The sequence below is a fragment of the Ylistrum balloti genome, unplaced genomic scaffold (genome assembly GCF_031769215.1).
Source record: "Ylistrum balloti isolate Yb309-2 unplaced genomic scaffold, AGI_CSIRO_Ybal_v1 Utg370700, whole genome shotgun sequence".
Taxonomy (NCBI): Eukaryota; Metazoa; Mollusca; class Bivalvia; order Pectinida; family Pectinidae; genus Ylistrum; species Ylistrum balloti.
The window spans coordinates 1,087,611-1,114,363 of NW_026782420.1; the positions used below are offsets into that span (position 1 = coordinate 1,087,611).

The window sequence follows — 26,753 nt, forward strand, 5'->3', positions numbered from 1 at the left end:
GTGAATCAGGAGTCATTAGGTTCAGACAACTGAGTGACAGTGCTGTAAAAAGAATGTTTCTGTTTCTTTTGGTATATTTTCACTCCTGGAGATAACATTGGTTGTTGTTTAACAATAGGAACGGTTTGGTCTACCAGTCCAGCCCCCACAACCTTCTCAGCCCACGTCTTCAACAGGAGTGCCAGACCCAGTCATGGGAGGGCCACTGCAGCCTCGTATCCCTGGTGGACCTGGCACAATACGACTAACTGCATCTGCTCGCCAGGAATATGATAACTACATGCAACAACGACTTCGTCAACAGCAGCAGCAGCAGCAACAGCAACAGATGGGTGCTCGTCCACCAATGCACACTGTTGTTGAGGTATGAGAACATTATTAAGCTTTCTGGGTGTGCAAGTTTGAGCCAGTAACAAATTGTGTGTTTATAAGGAGGTTGATGTGCAGGTTTTCTAGGTGATAAAACAAACTATTAGTTCTAATAGACTATGAGATATCTAAAAAGCTTACCTATTAATATATACATCTAATATAACATGTGGGAATACTTCGCCAAACTTTTTGCATGATATTTTGATGTTCTTTAGAAGAAATGATGTTTTATTTAATACATATATTACATGCTAAAGAAGTTTGAAGTTTTCAAATGTGATTGTGTTTTGAATTCTGGCTCAATGCAATTGTCACAACTGCTACAGTGCTAGAGTTGTGTGCCATAATCAGCGGACATCTTGACCTTGTCATCACCGTGGTCACCCTGTCATCATCATTCTCTTCATTCCCGCTGTCTTCCTTAACATCTAGGCTAGAGATTTCATACCTTCCAAATACTAGTGTAGTGTTGAACCTTGTCACATGTGTGCCATAGGTCTCCCACAGATAGATTTGTGTTTCCCCCAAATTTGTTTTGATATCATTCTCACTTTGGTTCCGTGTTTCCTTGTTTAAGTATTGAATGACGGTAAAGTTGTTGTGATCAAACAGCTGCCCAGAAACACCAATATACCCATACTTTGATCTGTTTGGATGATGCCCTTTGCCATCAGTACTAAATGTATATATATTATAAAAATATTGTCATATTTCAGTAGATATTTTAGGGTGGGGGGGGAGTATCTTTTTTTAATTGATAGATTATACTCTTTAGCAGTTGCTTTTAATTGGGTATGCAGAGGTAGGCATTGCATGGTTTGCTGATGGGAGGGACATGCATGTGTTCTGTTACAGGGGTTGTCAGGTTTTCTGATAAATTGGTAAATGGGGTTGAGGGTTAACTATCTGTGTGTTTGGATTGATATGTTTGAGAAGGATGATCTTGATGAGGGAGAAGGAAGTGGCAATGTTGTCACAGGACATTTGTAGTAGCGATAGGAATGGACAAAGTTGCAGTGTTGAGGTTGATTTGGTGGGGTAGGCCCCTACAACAAGGTGAACAAAGATGGTGACAACACCTGATGAATTTTTGTGTTTGATCACACAGTATCCCCAGGGAAAAACAACCTCCAAAAAGAAAAAGGCTACAAAAGTGTGCAAAGCCACTACTCTTCAGGTGAGACAAGTCATTTCCCACTTTTTCAAAGCGCTATTTTGTCACAGCATGCTAGACTTTTGCCATGTTTGTTGATACCGTTGGTATAACAACTCTTCGCCATCCAACACCCAGACCATTTAACTTGAATTGTCTCCCCTCATCCTTAAGACTGTGAATTTTTTGCTATCAAATTTTGAGAAACCAATGAAATAAGATAGTGGAAAAAGTCAAATTACTGAAATGTTTCTAACAAGCAGAATCTTTTCCTTTCATAATGCTTCAAGAAGTAGTTTAATTAATGTTATATTTGTAACCAAAGTACACTTAAAAGAATTTTTTTTATCTTTTTTTTTGTTTTAATTTATTAATTCACTTTGATGAATTCTGATATTTAATATTTTATACGTATGGTTCACATGAATAACTTGTTCAGTGGACTGACAAACTGTGATTCTGCTTTGTCTATCAGCTGTTGTGTCTTCATTGTCTCACACTAATACAGATACATGGCTTCTGTTTATTAAATGGCAAATCTTGAACATTGATTACTCAGATGTAGGTACTGGCTAGATTGGAATCATTAATCAACATTTTTAGTACAAAAAGGTCATGCTATAGTCTAACTAATTGGGTTGCTAGCGGTAACGTGTCGCTGATCCATTTGAACTAATCTGTAACATTCTTTTCTTGCTGTACTCAATTACTCTGTTGTATATTTAGGTAGTTGGGGGTAAGTATGGTGTAACTGACTCTTTAAAGGTGACACTCATAAACACCGGCAATATGAATAGACGGTAAGATGAAACCAAAAAAGCCCTGATACTGTACAGCCATACAGAATTGTGTGGCTTTAATTCCCTTTGTAACCAGGAAATTTGTATGCTGAAGTGAAAAGATATCTTATGAATACTAATGAGTGCTAAGATTTATATAAAACCAGAGAGAACTATGACAGTAGGGTCACTTTAGAGTAAGGGGTTCAACCTGCAATAAAAATGTCAGGTACAAATTAGGATGGGAGCTGGATTGCAGAATACTTGGCCCATGTAGTTTTTAGGACACAGCTTCATCTGTCTGAAAACAACTAGCTAAATATTATTAGCTTTTGGAATTTTTGCATAAAACAGGTTTGATGCATATATATATATATATTGTTGGTTAAGAGTTTTTATGTGTGACAGAAAATTTCATAATTGTGCTTTTTAAGGTTAAATTTACATGAAACATTCTCAACATCCGGTAAAGGTGCGTTGGGGTATCACAATGTATTCCATGCCATCTGAACTGTTTCAAGCGTGTTATGAAAGAGTAATTCCAAAAGGGAGACAACTTTGTCAGTAGGTAATTTTGAAAGGGATATAATTTGCAAAGGTTATGACTTTTTGACAACGCACAATGAAGATTTAAGGGAAATAACTATCAATAATACACAATGGACAAATTGCCTTGAATTACAGAAGAAAGCTAAGGTAGCAGTGCGAAAGAGGTCAGCATCTGTAAGTAACATCACACAGCACAACTGTACAAGTGTTCTAATTATAAATCCTTTTTTCTTAAAGAAGTGTCAAAACTCCAATGTAATTGTTGTCAAATATACTGTTTGCACTTTTTTTCTTACAAAGTTCATACTGAGGTGAAATCAATATGTAAGGGTATTTTTATGTATAGAGTACACAACAGGCAAATTCCCCTTAAATTACAGAAGAAAGCTAAAGTAGCAGTGGCCAAGAGCCCAACGCCTGTAAGTAATGTCACACAGCACTTCAAATGTGGTCAGCTTTTTTTAAATGAAGATTCATTCAGTTTTTCAATTTTTTAAAACTAAAATTTCAATGTTGTTGAATATGCTGAATGCACCAGGTAGATTTGTATGGGGCTTGACTAAACTCATCTGTTGAATTCCTCTTCTTTTTGTTATTGAAATCTGATGCCTGCAATATTTTCATACTTTTATAAAGTTGATGTCAGAAGTATTTATTTTATTTTCACTTTTTTGAAATCAACTATATTTGGTGTAACTTTAATAGATGAAACCAGACATTTTAGGCAAACGAGGTAAGGGGAAATTCACTACTGTGTAAGGTTTGGATCTTTGTAGATAATACAGACTTAATGGTCAATGCTGCTTCTCATGGATTTTGAACTGATGCAGAATATTGAGAATAAAGTGTTCTTGATACCAAAATCTGCCAGCATTCAACTAACTACTTTATAAAACTTTTGAAGCTTAAGTTAAATAAGTGGTGATGACATTATTTATAAAACAGATTTGGAACATGTATTGTATATACGGTGACAGCATGACATTATTTATAAAACAGATTTGGAACATGTATTGTATATACGGTGACAGCTTAAGTCAAGGGGAGAAAAGCTGAAGTTATGTCAACCATCATGTCATGCTGTTCAAGGTTTTGTAGTAAAGAGTTTAAGGATAAGAAATCAAATGTGACTTCAAAGATCAAGAAAACGTTAAATGATGACTGTTACAGATATAGGGAAACTTCAGGTCTCGGTAACCTCTATATCAATGAGAATGTCAGGCTGAAAAGCTGTTGAAAGACAGATCACTCCAATAACTTAGGTTTCCAATTGGCAAATGCAAAGGTATTTCAAAAAAAAATTTAAATGTCTCTTTTAAAGAATAAATGATGTTTCAATGATATTGGCAGTGTATGCCACTTATTCTTAAGATATTATTCATTTGAATATTTCTCACTCCATTGTTAACATGATCTTTCACAAATGTTTTATTTACTAATGTAAAACAACTGGAGACCTGTAATACTACTGCAAGTCCTTTATTAACCCGTTATCATCAAATAGTACAAATCGCCCTTCGTCCACAGTCCAGCTATAGGTAAATGATATTTATTGTTGCTATTTCTTGAGAAGTACTGAAGGAGATTTCTCAAATTTTCCTTGGTCCGTAAACCAAAACAGAATGGCTGACAGATGGCCATCTTGGATTTTGACAGTAGTAGTTTGTTATTGCTAGTTCTTGTGAAGTTCAAGAGGGATCTTTCTTAGATCTCTTTCACATATTCCCCTTTGTCACCAGTTGTGAACTTTTTATTTTTGGACTGATGATAGTAACAAAATCACTGATGAGTGGCTGTCTTGTATTTGACAGTTTAATATTATTATCATTATTACTATTTCTTGAGAGGAATTTCAAAATTTCATAAAATAAAAAGCAAAAACAAAGGAAAGAAGAGAAAAGACAGAATAGAAGTGTAACCATGGTGGGCACCAAGACCCCACTGTCATCTCTTGTCAAATCGTGCTGCTGTAAATCACTTAGATTTTGTAAATACTTTATTTAGCAAAATCACCTCTGTAGACATATTCATGAATACTGGATTTCACAAACGCTGGTCAAGAAATGAACGAATTCGCAAGAGATATGGACTCTAGAAAGCTCCTATATTGGCAGCCTCTGGCTTCATATTGGCTGCCATTTATCTATTAGTTATGTGAATACGCCACATGCTTTTATGCTTTTAGAGTAAAATAAGTTGTTTTCAAGGTCAGATGACAGGACTTCAATAGACCTTCTGTGTTGTGCAGTGTTTAACGTTACAGTTTGCAACGTGTTTACTAATTATATAGAAGTCATTTTCCTACTGTGTATTTTGTGATTTAATCAAATAAATATAAAATAAAGTTATAAACTCCCTTATTAAAGATATATATACATCTGTTCGATCTCCGACCTCTGACCTATAGCTGTAAATTTGAATTAGCCAGTTTTACAGTTGGCTAACTTAGATGTTGTTTAAACGTGCAAAGTTGTTCAAGGTTTGAATTCGAATGTGATATATCTCGAGCAGATTTCTTTGTGATAATATGATTAGGTATATGAATTCAATGGAAGTGTTGACAGAAGTAAAAGTAGTTAAGAACAGAATAACAAGGATGTCATCAAGAGATTCGTCACACACAAGGACGTCATCAAGAGATTCGTCACTAGAGATAGTAAAAGTAGTTAAAGACAGAATAACACTAAGAGATTCGTCACTAGAGATAGTAAAAGTAGTTAAGGACAGAATAAGAAGGCTTCATCAAGAGATTCGTCACTAGAGATAGTAAAAGTAGTTAAGGACAGAATAACACAGACGTCATCAAGAGATTGTCACTAGAGATAGTAAAAGTAGTTAAAGACAGAATAACAAGGAAGTCATCAAGAGATTCGTCACTAGAGATAGTAAAAGTAGTTAAAGACAGAATAACAAGGAAGTCATCAAGAGATTCGTCACTAGAGATAGTAAAAGTAGTTAAAGACAGAATAACAACAAGGACGTCATAGAGAAGTAAAAGTATTAAGGACAGAATAAGAAGGCTTCATCAAGAGATTCGTCACTAGAGAAGTCATCAAGAGATTCGTCATAGTAAAAGTAGTTAAGGACAGAATAACAAGGACGTCATCAAGAGATTGTCACCAGAGATAGTAAAAGTAGTTAAGGACAGAATAAGAAGGCTTCATCAAGAGATTCGTCACTAGAGATAGTAAAAGTCACTAGAGATAGTAAAAGTAGTTAAAGACAGAATAACAAGGACGTCATCAAGAGATTGTCACTAGAGATAGTAAAAGTAGTTAAAGACAGAATAACAAGGAAGTCACCAAGAGATTCGTCACTAGAGATAGTAAAAGTAGTTAAAGACAGAATAACAAGGAAGTCATCAAGAGATTCGTCACTAGAGATAGTAAAAGTAGTTAAGGACAGAATAACAAGGACGTCATCAAGAGATTGTCACTAGAGATAGTAAAAGTAGTTAAGGACAGAATAACAAGGACGTCATCAAGAGATTCGTCACTAGAGATTTGAATTTGTGATAGCCTCTAATCGCATGTTTACAGGAAAGTAAATACAACACGAAATATTCGGCAGTTACAATATTATGAATTATGGATATGTTTTTTCAGGTAATTTCAATCATCTGTTATCTGCTCCTTGAGTGCAAGGACTTATGAAGGTTGACTTGAATTACTTACCAAGTTGACCTGTGTTACTGGGATTACATGTCAAATTTAACCGGTATTACTGGGAAAATTTGTCGAGTTTGGCCTGTTTGACTGTGCTATGAGTACTTGTCAGGCAAGTCCTGAGTTGTGTAGACAAATGATTTTATACAGATTTTAATGAAGACAAGGGGATAAGTTTTACCATTATTTTGTAGTGATGGTTAGAGACATCTTTTCTGCTGTTATTATAGAGCTTGGTTATTCATATGAATTACACTTACTCTTCTGACTGCTTTTGATGATAACTGTCTAGCTTAAGCACACTAACCACAGCAGCATAAACCAGCTGATGGCCAGCTGTGGGAAGTGAGTACTGAGACCTCACGGAGGAATCTTCCTCTTTGCTTATTACTGCTCACTACTTGTCTTGTTTGTCTAGTAGTTGATACAGAGTCATCACATGCCACAGTAACAACATTTTGGGGAGGAACATTTTGACTAGCTGTTCATTTGATATCGGACTGACTCTTTCGTTTAATGTGAAATGCAACTTTAATTAACAAATTTTTGGTGTAGTATTCTCTATAGTATGATCTCCGTCCAGTATGATCACCATGTAATTTTCTAGTGGTAGAGGGCTGTAAGATAATGACATATTAACACAAAATAACTGCTGTCAGGCACAAACCAGGTAGGTTTGGGCAGAAACCTGTACATTTGATCTGAAGAATTAATTTGATGATAAGTTGGCCTAGAAAGGCTATTAGCATGACGATTTTTATTGCTGTTTGGACAACATGTATATTAAATGTCTTCATTCTGTGGACATTATTCATATGATTGGAGTCAAAACTAAAATGTTTAGACATTGCATACACATATTTAGGGCCTCTGGAGAACTCCAACTTGGTACATAATGGATCCACCTGAATGTGTTATCTTGATATTTGAATAATTTGATTCGTGGAAGTTAGCTTTACCTTGGAAACAAGTCTTTTTAGCCTTGGATGAATGTTCAAATTTCTCTTAACAATTCAATCTTTTTGAGAAGTACTAATTCCCATTTTTCTTGAGAAGTACTGATTCCCATTTTTCTTGAGAAGTACTTGATGAATCATTGTTAAATTTCAGATGTAGATTCTTCTTGGTCCCTACTGGCTTAGAAAATGACTGACAGGAAGCCATCTTGGGTGTTTTACATTGAAAGTTTTTGTTATTTATAGCCCACTATCATCAGATTGTGTGCAAATCACTCTGCATCAGTGGTCCATCGTCCATCCATAAACAATCTTTTTATTGCTAGTTCTTGCATATGTAGGTTTCCCTTGGTCTCTAGTTGTGCCTGTGTATTTTTGGGACTGATAGAAAATCAAAATGGCCAAAAAGGAGCCATGTTGGATTTTGACTTTGAAAGTTTGTAATCACTATTTCTTGGGAAATACTGGATGAGCCTTTATTAAATTTCATAGGTTGGTTCCCTTGGTCCCTACTTGTGCCGATTAGATTTTGGGTTTGATAAAAAAAATAAAATTTCTTGAATATTATGTATAGTTACTTCTTGGTCTCTAGTTGTGCCCCTGTTCATTTTGGGACTGATCAGAAAGACAAATTGGCCATGGTGGCCATCTTAGATTTTGACTTTGAATGTTTGTTATTGCTATTTCTTGAGAACTAGACCATAGATCTTTCTCAAATTTCATGGGTATGCTTTCCTTGATATCTAGTTATGCCTGTTTGAGTTCGGGACAGACCAGAAAAAACAAAATGGCCAACAGGCAGCCATCTTGGATTTTGTCTAGTAAAGATTGTTATTGCTATTTCTTAAGTAGTACTGAATGGATATCTCTCAAATTTCATATGTATGTTCTCTTTGGTTTTTCCTTGACTGATGAGAAGAAATAAAATGGCTTCCTGGTGGCCATTTTGGATTTGGTAGGTAAAGGTTATCGTTGCTATTTCTTCAAAGAAATGTTCAAATGTCTTATCATGAAGAGCAAAAACAGAAGAGAAAACAGGGAAAATATCCAACTTTCAAAGAGCATATAAAGATCAAACAATGGTGGGCGCTAAAATCCCTCTGGGATCTCTTGTCATTTCTAAAGGAGTACTAGAGGTTTCTGACATGTCTTCACATACTATCGGATGAAATTAATGAAACTGTACACAATTGGTCTTATCTGAGAGGCAGTGTGCTAGAGCTTTTTCTGTTTTTGATTAATCATCTGACTATTAGCCTTAACGTCTGATTGGTCAGGTTTGGCCAAAATTTAGATGTCCCCTGATATAAGTGTTGTATGACATAGCGATAGCAATGCTGACATCTGTTTTCTGATTTGACAAACTGGTTGCTCAAGAGGGGCAACTGATTTGTTAAAGTTTCAGTATTCTTAGATTTCATTCAAATTTGATATGTAGGGTTTCCTTTTTCTAATCAGACAAAATACTCACCATTTCTTGGACTGTGATTGGTCAAAATTTAAAAATGGCCAGATTTCCATGAAAATTGGTATGTAGATTGGAAGATTGGTCAAAATTTAGATATCCAATTTTAAGGCAAATTTGAGCATAGGTTTTGTCTAGCATAAAAAACGCAATGATGGAGTCCTTTTCTGATGAAACAAAATGGCAACAGAAGGGTTGTTGAAATACCAAAATGTTGAAGACCAAATAAAGATCAAACAATGGTGGGTGCCAAGATCCCTCTGGGATCTCCCTAGTATTTAAGGGGATATTGTAATATTGTATTTTAATTGTTGGTCTTCTGTTCTTAGTATGATGAAGAAAATCCAGTCTTAAGACTGAGGAACACATATCATTTACTATTTTTTCAGTTTTATGGTGGTAAGAGTTTGCTTGAACCTCATGCCAACATTTTAAAGGATATCTCTCCTAAAGGACCATTATTGTCTTTAAATACATTCTTAATCCAACTTTTGTTTGAAATTTCATACTTTGATTTTAAGCTCGGTTTCCCCTGTATGTTTTCATCACACATGCTGCTCCAGGTGTCCTGGCTGTTCTGTGTTGTGTCTACGATGTGTGTATGTTTGTGTTGTGTTATATACTCATGTGCTTGTCCTGTGTATGTTACAACAGTTCTTTTATAGTAACAAGAAATTGGTGTTTAGGAACAAACATCGTCCATGGTGGCTACATTTCACATTTTGCTTTCTATCCATTAAAATTTTTTCGTCTCCAAACAGTTTCTGTCCCAAGATCTTTTTGTTTTGTAATCTTGTAAACAGAAATTGGGTTTTCAATTTCCTAACTGACGCCAGCTTAATTGTCTATTTGTATGAATGATCATTTTCTTTATCAATATCATTGGAACATGGTACATGTAATTGGTAATGAATGTTAGGTGTTATATATTGTTAGAAATCATGGCCCTTTGTCCAAATTATTCATTACTAATTTTGAGCTAGGTCAGGACCATTGTGGACTGGTTAGACAAGGGGTGGTGTGGACCAGCTAGGCTGAAACTAGTGTGGACTGGTTAGACAAGGGGTGGTGTGGACCAGCTAGGTCAGGACCATGGTGGACTGGTTAGACAAGGGGTGGTGTGGACCAGCTAGGTCAGGACCATTGTGGACTGGTTAGACAAGGGGTGGTGTGGACCAGCTAGGCTGGAACTAGTGTGGACTGGTTAGACAAGGGGTGGTGTGGACCAGCTAGGCTGGAACTAGTGTAGACTGGTTAGACAAGGGGTGGTGTGGACCAGCTAGGCTGAAACTAGTGTGGACTGGTTAGACAAGGGGTGGTGTGGACCAGCTAGGCTGAAACTAGTGTGGACTGGTTAGACAAGGGGTGGTGTGGACCAGCTAGGCTGGAACTAGTGTGGACTGGTTAGACAAGGGGTGGTGTGGACCAGCTAGGCTGAAACTAGTATGGACTAATGAGGCTAGAACTAGTGTGGACTAACTAGGCGAGGGCTAGTATGGACCAGCTAGGCTGGAACTAGTATGGACTAATGAGGCTAGAACTAGTGTGGACTAACTAGGCGAGGGCTAGTATGGACCAGCTAGGCTGGAACTAGTGTGGACTAATGAGGCTATAACTAGTGTGGACTAACTAGGCGAGGGCTAGTATGGACCAGCTAGGCTGGAACTAGTGTGGACTAATGAGGCTAGAACTAGTGTGGACTAACTAGGCGAGGGCTAGTATGGACCAGCTAGGCTGGAACTAGTGTGGACTAATGAGGCTATAACTAGTGTGAACTGGCTATGCTAACCCACTGCAGACGGCTAGATTTAAGCCAGTGTGGACGGACAATATTAGGCCCAATGTTGACTGGCTAGGTTGGTGCTGGTGAAGCCCGTGTGAATTGGATACGTAAGGACGTGTGTAGTATGGCTGGATTGCCTAGGCTGGGGCCAGTGTGAAGTGGCTATGTCAGGACCAGTGAATATTGGTTAAGGCTATTGGGGACTGGCAAGGTCAGGGCTAGTGGGAACTAGCTAGATTAGGATAAATTTAGTCATGGTGGACTGGATAAGTCAGGACAAGTTTACGCTGTGGGCAGCGTGGACTGACGAGATTTGGACCAGTAGGCATTGACTAGGTTAGGACCAGTGGGCATTGACTAGGTTACGGGCAGCGTGGACTGACGAGATTCGGACCAGTAGGTTATGGGCAGCGTGGACTGACGAGATTCGGACCAGTAGGCATTGACTAGGTTAGGACCAATGGGCATTGACTAGGTTACGGGCAGCATGGACTGACGAGATTCGGACCAGTAGGCATTGACTAGGTTAGGACCAGTGGGCATTGACTAGGTTACGGGCAGCGTGGACTGACAAGATTCGGACCAGTAGGCATTGACTAGGTTAGGACCAGTGGGCGGTGTGGACTGACGAGGTAAGGACCAATGAGGAGTGGCTATGCTGTTGCTGGAGTAATCTGTGTTGACTGACAAGGTTAGGACCCGTGGGGGGACTGGCTAGGTTAGGACCAGTGAGGAGACTGGCTAGGTTAGGACAAGTTAGGACTGGCTTGGTTAGGACCAGTGAGGAGACTGGCTAGGTTAGGACCAGTTAGGAGACTGGCTAGGTTAGGACCAGTTAGGACTGGCTTGGTTAGGGGAGATGTGGAATAGTAAAGTTTCAACAATTTGGCACTGGGAAGCCTGTTAACTCAAATGTTGTGCACGCTGTGTTGTGGTACTGACCTACTAAACTTACTACAGCTTCCTTTCAGCCTGTGACCTATTGGTTGTCACAGTAACATGTGACCTTTCTGTTGTCACAGTAACACCACTAGCTTTATTGTCATTAACATCTATTAATATATACGGTACACAGAGGCATTTCATGTTGATCTTCAATTTCAGGTCACCCTTATGTGAAAAGGAAAATTGAATCTAATAGTCTTTTAACTAACCAGAGAAATTGGGTAGAAACAGATTATCATTGAAATATACCGATTTCTGAACATTTGATTACTCCCACACAAATAAACATCTGTTGACTTCATTACCTTCTCTCTGGATATGAACTGATTCTTCCATTTACATTGCTTTGCCAGACATCCTTCTTTGTTATCTTCCAAAAGACTAATAATTATGTATCTGAACATGTAAACCACTACAAGTCGGTAAATTGTGGTCTTCTGTCTTTATATACTCAAAAGTCAAATTGATGATTTAATTTATGTTGAACTTATTAACTCGCTATAGAAAAATAATGGTCAAAGGTCAACAGGTCAACCCTGTGCAAGGGTCAAATGATTTATATTGACAGATTGAAAAAATGTTAGGTATTGAGTTCTGGCTAGCTGTTGTAAATACTGGTAGATGTCCTCTTCGAGATGTTGAAACTGTCAGTACACAAACAAAACTACTTTTTATATACTTTGCATTTCAGGACAATAACCCATTCAGTGAAGAATATTTAGAGAGAGAACAGATCCAGAAACAACAGAACAGGATACACATGCCGGGTCAACAGTCAGCAATGGGACAGCCTCCCAGTACTGGCTCAGGTAAATGTCACTGGGCCTGGGACATTAACCTTCACCAGATGGCTTATGTTTGATAACATTGTAAATCTTTTCTAAAGGTTCATTCAAATGATTCTTCTTTTGTAGAATAGAACGTATGTAGGATAATAAAACTTGGTGTATATATTGATCATAAACAATGTGCTGTGTTTCAATATGAGGGCCTGCAACACCATTATCACAGAGTTATTGCCCTTTGTTAAAATTTTCTGTGTTCCAAGCATAACTTCGCCTGCATTTAAAGTAGGGTATTGAAAAGTGGTGTATACATCAGTCATACAAAACTAAGGTTCAGTGGGGCTAAGTTTTGGCCCATGACCGCCTCGGTACAGAGTTATTGCCCTTTGTTAATATTATTTGTCATGAACATAACTTTGCTTGCATTTAAACTAGAATAATAAAACTTGGTTTAGACATTTTATACATATTAAAAGAATGTGCAGTATACCAAATTCTGGTCCTGCAACTCCCTAATTACAGAACTATGGCCCTTTGTTAAAAGTTGGTGTCCAGTAAAGTGGTTTTCAGGGAGCATTCATCAGTTTCACTGATACACTTGTTTTACTAGTCCCTTAAGCTTTGAAACATCAAAGTTTACTGTATTTGAAAAGAACTATTGTCCATTTTATGGCTTCAAGTTTTCACACACAATATTTAGTAAAGCTGTAAATCTTTGAACTAGCAAAAATAAATCTCTACGAAAAGGGATCAAATAGGTGTTTGAAAGGTATATATTTCTATGTTTAGGAGACACCCCTGATGCTAATCGTCAGATGCACCAGTTCTATGGTGGGGAACGCCCACCTTTTGAAGGATCTGGTCCCTTTGCCGGACCTAGGATGCCAGTTCCTGGGGAACCTAGACCTAGGTTTTCAGGGGAACATGGACCACGTTTCCTAGGAGATCAAGGACCACGGTTTCCTGGCGATCCTAATCAGGGTCCACGGTTCCTAGGGGATCAGGGACAGCGGTTTCCAGGTGATCCAAACCAGGGACCAAGGTTTCCAGGGGAGCAAGCACACAGATTTCCTGGAGATCAGTCTGCAAGGTTTCCAGGGGACCAACCTGCAAGATTTCCAGGCGATCAATCCCAGAGGTTTCCAGGTGACCAAGCCCAAAGGTTTCCAGGTGACCAAAGCCAGAGGTTTCCAGGTGAGATATAACATTTGATTTTTTATTTTTTCATGTTTACTTTTCTGAAGTCTTGTGTTGTTATCTGTAGGGAGCAAACCACAATTTTTAACTTGTGTCCCAGAGAAATTCAGAAAGGCTATAGGGCCATGTTTGGACAGAAAATTAACCAACAAATGATATCATCTTCAAAGATATTGCACTGCAATGACTTAAGTAGTACACATTTGAAAATAGTGGGAAAAAATGACTCAATTTTTTGTTTGAAATATCTTGTTGTAGGCCAGAGATTTATGTTTGATCCTCGTATGAGTAGTCCAGGAGAGCGCCCACCATACCCAGGACCAAATCCACAGACAATGAGGATGCCTGCTATGTCTGCAGGATCAGCTGGGCAAGGAGGCATCCCCACCTTTCAGTCAAGTAAGGAATCACATCCTCATAGTCTGTAGATTCTTGAATGGATCGCAAATTATTGTTTTTGTAGGCAGTAGTAAAAACTGATTCAACCCAAAATGTTGTGTACTTAAGTCTTTGTTAAAAAACAAAAGATGAAATTTTGTTTCCATGACTGTATGATATAAATGAGTTTAGTGCTCCCTGAACGGTTTTGATGAAATGAAGTTCAGTTGCTTGTTTGTCTGCCTATCCAAGATGCTTGTGTGGGCCATAACTTCCACTTCCACAAGACAGGTCTATGAAATTTCATGAATATATATTTCATTGTAAACAGTTATGTTATGTACCATTTTGGTTCATATACCTAAGGTCACTGATTTTAGATAAAACTTTTTAGACAGTACAACTAAGGTCAAGGTTACAGTTAGATCAGTAATCAAATTTATTATCTGGCCCAACACCAACAGAAAGTAGTTCAAGGATGAACTGGCAAAGTGTCACCTACTGCTTTTGGGTCATGTATGTTCAATGTTATCTGAAAGGGGCCTGCATCATCTGTATTGCTGAAGGTAGATAATAAAATATAGATACATGCCTTCAAATTGTAAAATTTCAGGGCGTACATTCTGTCAGTTGAACAGATTTCCTGTAACAATTATGATTTGTTTAGTAAGAATTGAAATTGATGGTTTGCTTTTGAATTTTAAAACTTTCATTATACGTATAAAGTATTGTTAAGAGCTGATGGTGATGGCACCTTGCTGAGTGATCATACCAAATTAATCTTTTGTGGGAGTTTGTATTAATCTGACATTAACTGTGTGAAGCTTGTAATATATACTCTAGTTATATATAGAGCACTCAATGTGTCCAATATATCAGTGTTATCTTCAGTTAACTTGTTCACAACAGTACACAGTAAACTTTTCATCAAAGCTGTCAACCTGAAACTAAACTTGTGCACCCTGTATTGGATTGATTTTCTGTAAACATTTTTTTACATTATGTAATAGAAAAAGACCTCTATTCCACAAGTTTTGCAGCTCTTGTGTACTAATTGTGTCTGCAGTAACCTCAAGGCTGTGATTGCAAAGTGGATGTCCGAGGTCGAATCATGATGTTAGTTGTATTGTCTATCATTGTAGAGGATTAAGATAATCTCTACAAAACTATGTAATATAACTCTTTAAATATGAACTAGAACAAATTCTGAAAGTCTCAATACTTTAGCTTTGTTGAGGTTTGAAGTGACTTGTAATGAAACTGATAATTGAGCTAAGTGTACTGGTTGTGTGACAAGGTGACTGACAGATTTACTAATTACTTACCTATTTACAAATTTAATTAGATTTTCTTTAATGAAAGTGATATAATTTAGCACTGAACAGTGAATTAGGTAAAGATGTTTTTGATAGAGTTCTGATGATACGGTTCACTTATCATGTGAATTGACTTGTAACTCTTTAAAATACCAGTCAAAAGTTGGTGTAGGTGGTGGTAAACGGGACTACCAGAACAGAAGGTACATTGTGAACAAATTAAGAGTACATTTTTGAAATTTTTTTTCCCCAAGATTTAAAGAACATTTTACAAAAATACAGATATGAATGTACTTTATATTATGGTCACTTCAGATATGTTATTGAGTTCACAAGGATACACTAACTGTCTGTAGAACTTATGGTCACTTCAGATATGTTATTGAGTTCACAAGGATACACTAACTGTCTGTAGAACTTATGGTCACTTCAGATATGTTATTGAGTCCACAAGGATACACTAACTGTCTGTAGAACTTATGGTCACTTCAGATATGTTATTGAGTTCTCAAGGATACACTGACTGTCTGTAGAACTTATGGTCACTTCAGATATGTTATTGAGTTCACAAGGATACACTAACTGTCTGTAGAACTTGATGTTGTGATAGTGCTTGTCTGTGAAATTGAACAGAACATAGAGAATTTTCTTCTTATTTTTCTGTCTTTAAAATCTTAAGTTTTTTTATTTTGTTTTTATCAACATTTTTTGTATGTTTGTAAGGAAAAATGCTGATTAATGCAGGAGAACAAGAAAGTTGTGATTTTGGTTTATTTACATTATTATCTAGACATTAACCTAGTGTTGTTAAATTGTGTTGTACATATTAATGGCATCCATATATTCTATAAATTAAAACTTGTAGTCAGTGTTTCAGTACAACATCTCTCAGTTCTGGTAGTATCAAAGGATTTTTTGATGTTTTATTTCATGACACTATTATGATACAATAACCACTTTCTGGCAAATTGTCGAAATATTCATCACAGAGCAAATTGAAAACCAAAGAAAGATACTGAGAGATGTTTGAATGTTTATGTGTGTATTATGATTTGTCTTTTCTTTCTTTTAAACTTTGCTGTAGATATAACCACAGGCTGACTTGAGTTTTAGCTGAGAGCCCAGCTCAGAACTTTGTTAACATGGTTGCTTTTCTTGCTTGTTTTTTGTGCATCCCTCTTAACCCCCAACCTGGCTAACTAGCATGTGACTCCTGCCCAGTAGTAGTAGAATTATTGTACTGTTCACTGCTGTTTTTCCTTCTCCTTAACCAACTGCCAGGCTTATACTTCTGGATGGTTCATTTTTACAGAAGATTCATTTCAGTGATGGTGTTTTTCATATTAATCTAGACTGATTCTTTGTATTAATCTGTTTGGGAGAGAATGTTTTCACACAGATCTATTGGCATATCAGATAAAAAAAAATTGAAATTGTGCAGAAATGCAAACAGATTGTGAAAGAAAGATATCACAATGATCTATTCCATATCTTTATTAATCTATGTTAATTAGTAGGAGACAAAGTTCAATTGTTGTAATGCAAATGTGAGAACCCAATTTCAAAATTTCTTCTCTACCTTCATTTATATAGTTTCAACATTAAAGGAAAATAAATTTCATGATATTTGCCACCAACACTTCGTTGAAACCTTTTAAATTAAGTTTTTATTACCATGGATTATTATGGTTATGGATTTTTCCATCGTGTGTCATCCATCATCTGTCCATCTGCCCTCAAACATTTCTTGTTATTGCTATTTGTGTAAAAGTTCTGGATGTATCATTTGAAATTGTATGCAGGTACCCGATGGTCCCTAGTAGTACATTATGGGACAGATAAAAAAAATCTAGTTGTACCTATTTGAATTTGGTAGAAATCAGAAAAACAATAAGGCGGACAGGGTGCCTATCTTGGATTTTGACATTGAAAATTTGTTACTGTTCTTGGAAGGTAATTGATGGATCTTTCTCAAATTTCTTATGTAGGTTCCCCTTTGTCCCGAATTGTGCCTTTTTGATTTTGGGATTGATTAAAAAATGAAATGGTAACAGGAATTTATCTTCGATTTTGACAATGAAAGTTTGTTATCACTATTTCTTCAGAGAAATTTTCAAATTCTTTATTATAAAAGTAAGAATGGAAGGAAAATTTGAAATTATCCAACTTTTAAAGAACAAATCAAGACCAAACAGTGGTGAATGCCAAGGTCACTCTGGGATCTCTGGTTTACTGGGTACATCTATCTTTGTGATATCTTTCATGATATTAAACTGTAGACTGTCTTCAACTATCTCTTTGAATTTAAACACGTGACCAACATTATTGAGTAGATTTCAGTTCTCAGAATAGATCTGATATACACTACTTAAAAATAGGAAGCTTTATACATGAACTTTATACAAGCTTGCTGAATGTGAAATTTTAAACCTTTAGTTGACACAAGGATGCTTAAATGTGAATTTTGAAAGTTGATCTTGATACAGGTTCTCTTAAATGTAGGCTTTTGACCTTAACTTTGTATGGGGTTCTTTGAATATGATATTCAAACAACCATTATCTCCATTGTAATGCCATTTAACAAATAGCTGATATGCCAATAATCTGGACTGTTTGAGATGACGGAATTGATTCGGACTGTAAGTGATATTCACTCAGACCTGTGATGGTTTGAGAGATACAAAGCTTCAGTGGTGATGTCTAGGAACTTGACTCAAAAGGGGGAACTTATTCAGTCTAAACATTTACACCTACTGGCACCACAACGACACTTGTGGCTATTCAGCAACTTAACATTGACTCATTCCGCAAATAGACTCCCGTTCAATCTATCTACAACTTTACATTGACTCACACCACAAACAGACACATGTTGTATCTGTCTACTACATTACATTAACTCACATCAAAAACAGACACATGTTATATATATCTACAACTTAACATTGACTCACACCACAAACCGACACATGTTGTATCTATCTACTCTAAACATTGACTCACACCACAGACACATGTTGTATATATCTACTACTTAACATTGACTCACACCACAAACAGACACATGTTATATATATCTACAACTTAACATTGACTCACATCACAAACCGACACATGTTGTATCTATCTACTACTTAACATTGACTCACACCACAGACACATGTTGTATCCATCTACTACTTAACATTGACTCACACCACAAACAGACACATGTTATATCTATCTACTACTTAACATTGACTCTCACCACAAACAGACACATGTTGTATCTATCTACTACTTAACATTGACTCAGATCACAAACAGACATATGTTGTATCTGTATACTACTTAACATTGACTCACACCACAAACAGACACATGTTGTATCTATCTACTATTTAACATTGACTCACACCACAAACAGACACATGTTGTATCTATCTACTCTTAACATTGACTCACACCACAGACACATGTTGTATCTATCTACTACTTAACATTGACTCACACCACAAACAGACACATGTTATATATATCTACAACTTAACATTGACTCACATCACAAACCGACACATGTTGTATCTATCTACTCTAAACATTGACTCACACCACAGACACATGTTGTATCTATCTACAACTTAACATTGACTCACACCACAAACAGACACATGTTGTATCTATCTACTCTTAACATTGACTCACACCACAGACACATGTCGTATCTATCTACTACTTAACATTGACTCACATCACAAACATACACATGTTGTATCTACCGTAAATTTTTGCGTATAGTGCGCACTTTTTCAAGCTTAAACTGTTGTGTCAAAAAGGGGGTGGGCATTATACGCAGGAGCATGCCATTCTTTTGGTTATCATTCCCGAGTTCTGCGTCCGCAATATTGGATTACCTCCCTTCACATAGTTATATGTAAAAGTCATCGGTCTTATATGATAGTTTGGAGATGAAACAACAATAAAATAAAATAAAATAAATTTTGAATGTTTTAATCATCTGCCATTCACGCTAGCATTACGGTGAATCTAATTTTTTTTCGTTTCCCGTCGTTCGAATAGTGACGGTCTTACTATTGGTCGGGGCTATAGTAGTGTCTGAATTTCTGCCTCATTTTGATGATGTATCTGTGGAATTCAATGAATCCGGAAGTTTTTAGGCGATTGTCGTTCTGTTCTTAAATCAGACAGCCCATCCTACCAATCCCAAAGTTGGTGACCCCATGACCTCTCTTGATCTGCATGGCCCGCACGTGCAGTTCTGTTGTACTGGCAGCGATGCCGGGATATCGGCGATCGCATATGAAGTTGAACAGCTCTCTCTCCATCTCTGGGTGTTTCGCTGTTGCACCTATGTCAGCCCTTCTGGTCAGTGGTTGGGACTTTAGACGGTCTTTTCTTTCTTCCATGCCTTGATATTTCACTCTGGAATGTCGAAGTGGCGACCGGCGGCACGAAACTCAAGTCTTTCTGCGTAGTCAAATGGCGTTCGCAGTTTCCCCATGTCGAAGTCTGTGTAAACACTCTATAATTAAGTACCTTCGGATACCGGTTGGTACAGATATGGGGACAAGTTATGATTGAAACTTTTCATACAGTTAAAACAACATCGTTTTCTGAGCAATAGTACGCGTTCAGCCGAAGCCGGGTGTCATCAATCTCCTCATACTCAACCAATTAGCCAAGACTTTCATGCTTGTTAAGTCAGGTACCTGTGTGAATTTGTTTACATAAGGTAATTAAATATGTTAGGGTCACGATGATTGTGTTTTCCTAATTATCAATAGATCAAACCACAACTGTTTCATCGCGGTAACCAGTAATCAATTAATCTTACTGTAGAAAATCTTTTTTTTTTTTTTTTTGAATCTGACCCCAAAAAAGTACCTGCGCACTATACCCGCAAATTTACAGTATCTACTATTTAACATTGACTCTCACCACAAACAGACACATGTTGTATCTATCTACTCTAAACATTGACTCTCACCACAGACACATGTTGTATCTATCTACTATTTAACATTGACTCACACCACAAACAGACACATGTTGTATCTATCTACTCTTAACATTGACTCACACCACAGACACATGTTGTATCTATCTATTACTTAACATTGACTCACACCACAAACATGCACATGTTGTATCTATCTACTACTTAACATTTACTCACACCACAAACAGACACATGTTGTATCCATCTACAACTCAACATTGACTCACACCACAAACAGACACATGTTGTATCTATCTACTATTTAACATTGACTCTCACCACAAACAGACATGTTGTATCTATCTACTACTCAACATTGACTCACATCACAGTCACATGTTGTATCTATCTACAACTCGACATTGACTCACTCCACAAACACATGTTGTATCTGTCTACAACTTAACATTGACTCACACCACAAACAGACACATGTTGTATCTGTCTACATTTCAACATTGACTCACACCACAAAAAGACACATGTTGTATCTGTCTACAACTCAACATTGACTCACTCCACAAACACATGTTGTATCTGTCTACAACTTAACATTGACTCACACCACAAACAGACACATGTTGTATATATCTACTACTTAACATTGACTCACACCACAAAAAGACACATGTTGTATCTGCCTACAACTCAACATTGACTCATTCCACAAACACATGTTGTATCTGTCCACAGCTTAACATAACACATTGTAATTATCAAGAAAGATGAAAGTATCATCTTATGTCATCTGAAAATTTACAGGTCCTGCTTAAGCTGTATAGTTGTCATATATGGTGTATGTGTTTGCCTGCTTTCTAACCTTCTAACATGGAATACAATGCTTGCTACAGACTAGCACTCTGTGCATGAAGCATGGTGGTGATCTCCCTTAGCTGTGTTCAGGATGTTGACCGATGTGAACCTGCCTATAGAATCTTTCGTTGAGCATGCAGGGTTAACAGTCCTTGATAGTGATGATGGTCGGTCATTTGCTTAAGAACTTTGGAAGGGTTAGAATACTTATAATTGCATGGGAGTATTTGTCCAAGTTGATGCTCTTCTGTCGATTTAGACTTCATTCACCCTGCTGTTCCAGGCTTTGGTCTCCCTCCCTCTGCAAATATGCAACAACAGCCTTCTGAGGTGGGCTCTGCTGGACAGGAACAGCCAATGGAAAAACCTAAACCCAAAAAACGAAAGAAGAAAAAGAAGCAACCTGCAGAAAGTAATAGTTGTGAATTAAAATACACATAAAACACTTGTATTTTCTGTAAATATTTGATATTTAAGTTGTAATCATTAGAAATTTTCATTCTTAAAGATTTATCGTTTATTTCACCGCAGTTTTTTTCCATTTTCTTTATTGTAAAACTGCTAAGATTAGGGTTACAATTTTCCTATTTTTTATGGGGAAATGGATATTTTTGTGTAATTTATGTCTGTAACTTAAGTTTTTGCTGATTTTCTCAATGTCTAATATCTCATAAGTTCTGTAAATACTGTGAGTTCTGTCATGTTTCAGCATTTGCATTTTATTATTATAGCTTATTTGACTTAATAAGGAAACTCTAATGAAGATGCCACATTGAATTTTGAAATGAACCACCATTTTCTTTATCGATCAAATGTTTATGTGCATTTTCATCATGCAGTAATATGTGCTGGAAAACTGGAAAGATGGTACTGTATTTGTGGGGAGGGGAATGAAATGAAATTATCCATACACTGAAGACCACCTGTTTCCCTTATTCTCCACTCATCATTTACCTTACCACATGGTTCCCTTATTCTCTGCTCATCATTTACCTTACCACCTGTTTCCCTCATTCTCCACTCATCATTTACCTTACCACCTGTTTCCCTTATTCTCCACTCATCATTTACTTTACCATCTGTTTCCCTTATTCTCCACTCATCATTTACCTTACCACATGGTTCCCTTATTCTCCACTCATCATTTACCTTACCACATGGTTTCCTTATTCTCCTCTCATCATTTACCTTACCACCAGGTTCCCTTATTCTCCACTCATCATTTACCATACCACCAGGTTCCCTTATTCTCCACTCATCATTTACCTTACCACCAGGTTCCCTTATTCTCCACTCATCATTTACCTTACCACATGGTTCCCTAATTCTCCACTCATCATTTACCTTACCACCTGTTTCCCTTATTCTCCACTCATCATTTACTTTACCATCTGTTTCCCTTATTCTCCACTCATCATTTACCTTACCACATGGTTCCCTTATTCTCCACTCATCATTTACCTTACCACATGGTTTCCTTATTCTCCTCTCATCATTTACCATACCATCAGGTTCCCTTATTCTCCACTCATCATTTACCTTTCCACCAGGTTCCCTTATTCTCCACTCATCATTTACCTTACCACATGGTTCCCTTATTCTCCACTCATCATTTACCTTACCACCTGTTTCCCTTATTCTCCACTCATCATTTACCTTACCACATGGTTTCCCTTATTCTCCACTCATCATTTACCTTACCACCTGTTTCCCTTATTCTCCACTCATCATTTACTTTACCATCTGTTTCCCTTATTCTCCACTCATCATTTACCTTACCACATGGTTCCCTTATTCTCCACTCATCATTTACCTTACCACATGGTTTCCTTATTCTCCTCTCATCATTTACCTTACCACCAGGTTCCCTTATTCTCCACTCATCATTTACCATACCACCAGGTTCCCTTATTCTCCACTCATCATTTACCTTACCACCAGGTTCCCTTATTCTCCACTCATCATTTACCTTACCACATGGTTCCCTAATTCTCCACTCATCATTTACCTTACCACCTGTTTCCCTTATTCTCCACTCATCATTTACTTTACCATCTGTTTCCCTTATTCTCCACTCATCATTTACCTTACCACATGGTTCCCTTATTCTCCACTCATCATTTACCTTACCACATGGTTTCCTTATTCTCCTCTCATCATTTACCATACCATCAGGTTCCCTTATTCTCCACTCATCATTTACCTTTCCACCAGGTTCCCTTATTCTCCACTCATCATTTACCTTACCACATGGTTCCCTTATTCTCCACTCATCATTTACCTTACCACCTGTTTCCCTTATTCTCCACTCATCATTTACCTTACCACATGGTTTCCCTTATTCTCCACTCATCATTTACCTTACCACCTGTTTCCCTTATTCTCCACTCATCATTTACTTTACCATCTGTTTCCCTTATTCTCCACTCATCATTTACCTTACCACATGGTTCCCTTATTCTCCACTCATCATTTACCTTACCACATGGTTTCCTTATTCTCCTCTCATCATTTACCATACCACCAGGTTCCCTTATTCTCCACTCATCATTTACCATACCACCAGGTTCCCTTATTCTCCACTCATCATTTACCTTACCACCAGGTTTCTTTATTCTCCTCTCATCATTTACCTTACCACCAGGTTTCTTTATTCACCACTCATCCTTTACCTTACCACCAGGTTTCTTTATTCACCACTCATCATTTACCTTACCACCAGGTTCCCTTATTCTCCTCTCATCATTTACCTTACCACTTGTTTCCGTTATTCTCCACTCATCAATTTACCTTACCACCAGGTTCCCTTATTCACCACTCATCATTTACCTTACCACCAGGTTCCCTTATTCTCCACTTATCATTTACCTTACCACCAGGTTTCTTTATTCACCGCTCATCATTTACCTTACCACCAGGACCCCTTATTCTCCTCTCATCATTTACCTTACCACCTGTTTCCCTTATTCTCCACTTATCATTTACCTTACCACCAGGTTTCTTTATTCACCACTCCTCATTTACCTTACCACCAGGTTCCCTTATTCTCCTCTCATCATTTACCTTACCACCTGTTTCCCTTATTCTCCTCTCATCATTTACCTTACCACCTGTTTCCCTTATTCTCCACTCATCATTTACCTTACCACCTGGTTCCCTTATTCTCCACTCATCATTTACCTTACCACCTGTTTCCCTTATTCTCCACTCATCATTTACCTTACCACCAGGTTCTCTTATTCTCCACTCATCATTTACCTTACCACCAGGTTTCTTTATTCTCCTCTCATCATTTACCTTACCACCTGTTTCCTTTATTCTCCACTCCTCAATTTACCTTACCACCAGGTTCTCTTATTCTCCTCTCATCATTTACCTTACCACCAGGTTCTCTTATTCTCCACTCATCATTTACCTGACCACCAGGTTCCCTTATTCTCCACTCATCATTTACCTTACCACCAGGTTCCCTTATTCTCCACTCATCATTTACCTTACCACCTGTTTCCTTTATTCTCCACTCATCATTTACCTTACCACCAGGTTCCCTTATTCTCCACTCATCATTTACCTTACCACCAGGTTCTCTTATTCTCCACTCATCATTTACCTTACCACCAGGTTCCCTTATTCTCCACTCATCATTTACCTTACCACCAGGTTCCCTTATTTACCACTCATCATTTACCTTACCACCAGGTTCCCTTATTCACCACTCATCATTTACCTTACCACCAGGTTCCCTTATTCTCCACTCATCATTTACCTTACCACCAGGTTCCCTTATTCACCACTCATCATTTACCTTACCACCAGGTTCCCTTATTCTCCACTCATCATTTACCTTACCACCAGGTTCCCTTATTCACCACTCATCATTTACCTTACCACCAGGTTCCCTTATTCACCACTCATCATTTACCTTACCACCAGGTTCCCTTATTCACCACTCATCATTTACCTTACCACCAGGTTCCCTTATTCTCCACTCATCATTTACCTTACCACCAGGTTCCCTTATTCTCCTCTCATCATTTACCTTACCACCAGGTTCTCTTATTCACCACTCATCATTTACCTTACCACCAGGTTCCCTTATTCTCCACTCATCATTTACCTTACCACCAGGTTCCCTTATTCTCCTCTCATCATTTACCTTACCACCAGGTTCCCTTATTCACCACTCATCATTTACCTTACCACCTGTTTCCCTTATTCTCCACTCATCATTTACCTTACCACCAGGTTTCCTTATTCTCCTCTCATCATTTACCTTACCACCAGGTTCTTTTATTCTTCTTTTATCCTTATAAAGGGTCTTTTATTAGGTCAAATACAGTATCTCTTTACTGTTTGCTTTTTGAAATAGAAGCATGCAACATCTATTATGCGCCAAATGTAACAAATGATTTGATGGAGGGAACAAAAGAGAAAAATACATAAATGATGGAAAAATAATGAATGTTACCAAAGTTTGATTTACATTCATGAATCTGTCATGTGTCAGTTTTTTTTATTGCACTATTTAGATATGTTAGTTCCAAATTTATTCAGTATAATGGACCCATAAAAATGACCTCTTGATATGATTTGTCTTTCTTATAACAGATGCTGGCTCTGCTGCTTCTACCACTCCAGCCAATCCCGGGCCTCCTACTGCTGAGACACGCCCTCCGATCCAGTTTACCCCCCAGTCGGAGACCGAAAAAAGGATAATGGAGATCCTCAACAACACAGCTAAAGGTCTAGCCAAAGCTACCGACAAACCTGATGCCTCCAAGTCACAAGATGCCAGTAAATCCCCAGCCTCTGCTGTTACTGATAAAAAACCTGAAACCTCCCAGGCTAAGGATGGCATAGTGTCATCATCACCCTCTGGCAGTGTTGCAATGACCCCTGCTGGTCCAGGTCAACCGGGGCCTACAGGTCAAGGTGTGATTCACCCGTCATTGATGGTACGGCCACCTGGCCCTGCAGCTCCAACCACTGGTAACCTCGGTAATCCTGAAATGTTTATCAGTCAGCGACCACCAGGTTTCCAAGGTCCATCAACAGTAGCAACTGCAGCACCAGCACCAGCAGCTCCAACTGTAACACAGCAGTTGGCCTCTGCTCCTCGGGATGCCCCTGTGGAGGGAGAGGACAGTCGTACAGAAAGTGAGCCTATAATGCCAATGAATGTCATGATCCAGCAGACTGTATCACAGCGGGGGCCACCACAATCACCTGGTGTCCACACACTACATGAGGGTGGCCAGTCAGTGAAGGAGCCTGAACCCCACAGTGGTATTACAGGCATACAGTCTGTAGTCCCTAATGGAACTCCAACAGGACCCTATTCATATTCCAGTCAGCAGACACAGTTACCACCTCATATGCCCCAGGGAGGACCTATGGTACAAGGGCAACATGGTCACAACTTACAAAAGCAGGGTGCACCGCCACGAAGTCCTCATGCTGCTGGAATGCAAGAGAGACATAGTCCTCACCCTGGCCCAGACAGAAAAAGTCCACATGCAGCAAGTCACAGTCCCCACACTGTAAGTGTACCAGAAAAGAAAAGTCCACATGCATCTAGTCATAGTCCCCATCCTGGAG

At 37.9% G+C, this 26,753-nt stretch overlaps 1 protein-coding gene across 1 annotated transcript in view; it reads left to right on the forward strand.

Annotated features, from left to right (window-relative positions):
• The window catches only part of LOC132557606 (histone-lysine N-methyltransferase 2C-like), a gene marked incomplete at its 3' end in the record, with an annotated part of 55,409 nt that extends 43,003 nt beyond the window's left edge, over positions 1-12,406 (forward strand). Inside the window, exons 45-46 of the mRNA XM_060222115.1 lie at positions 119-364; positions 12,359-12,406. Coding sequence (XP_060078098.1) covers positions 119-364; positions 12,359-12,406 — 294 coding nt within the window. The remainder of the gene's footprint in view (positions 1-118; positions 365-12,358) is intronic.
• Between the last annotated feature and the right edge of the window lie 14,347 nt (positions 12,407-26,753).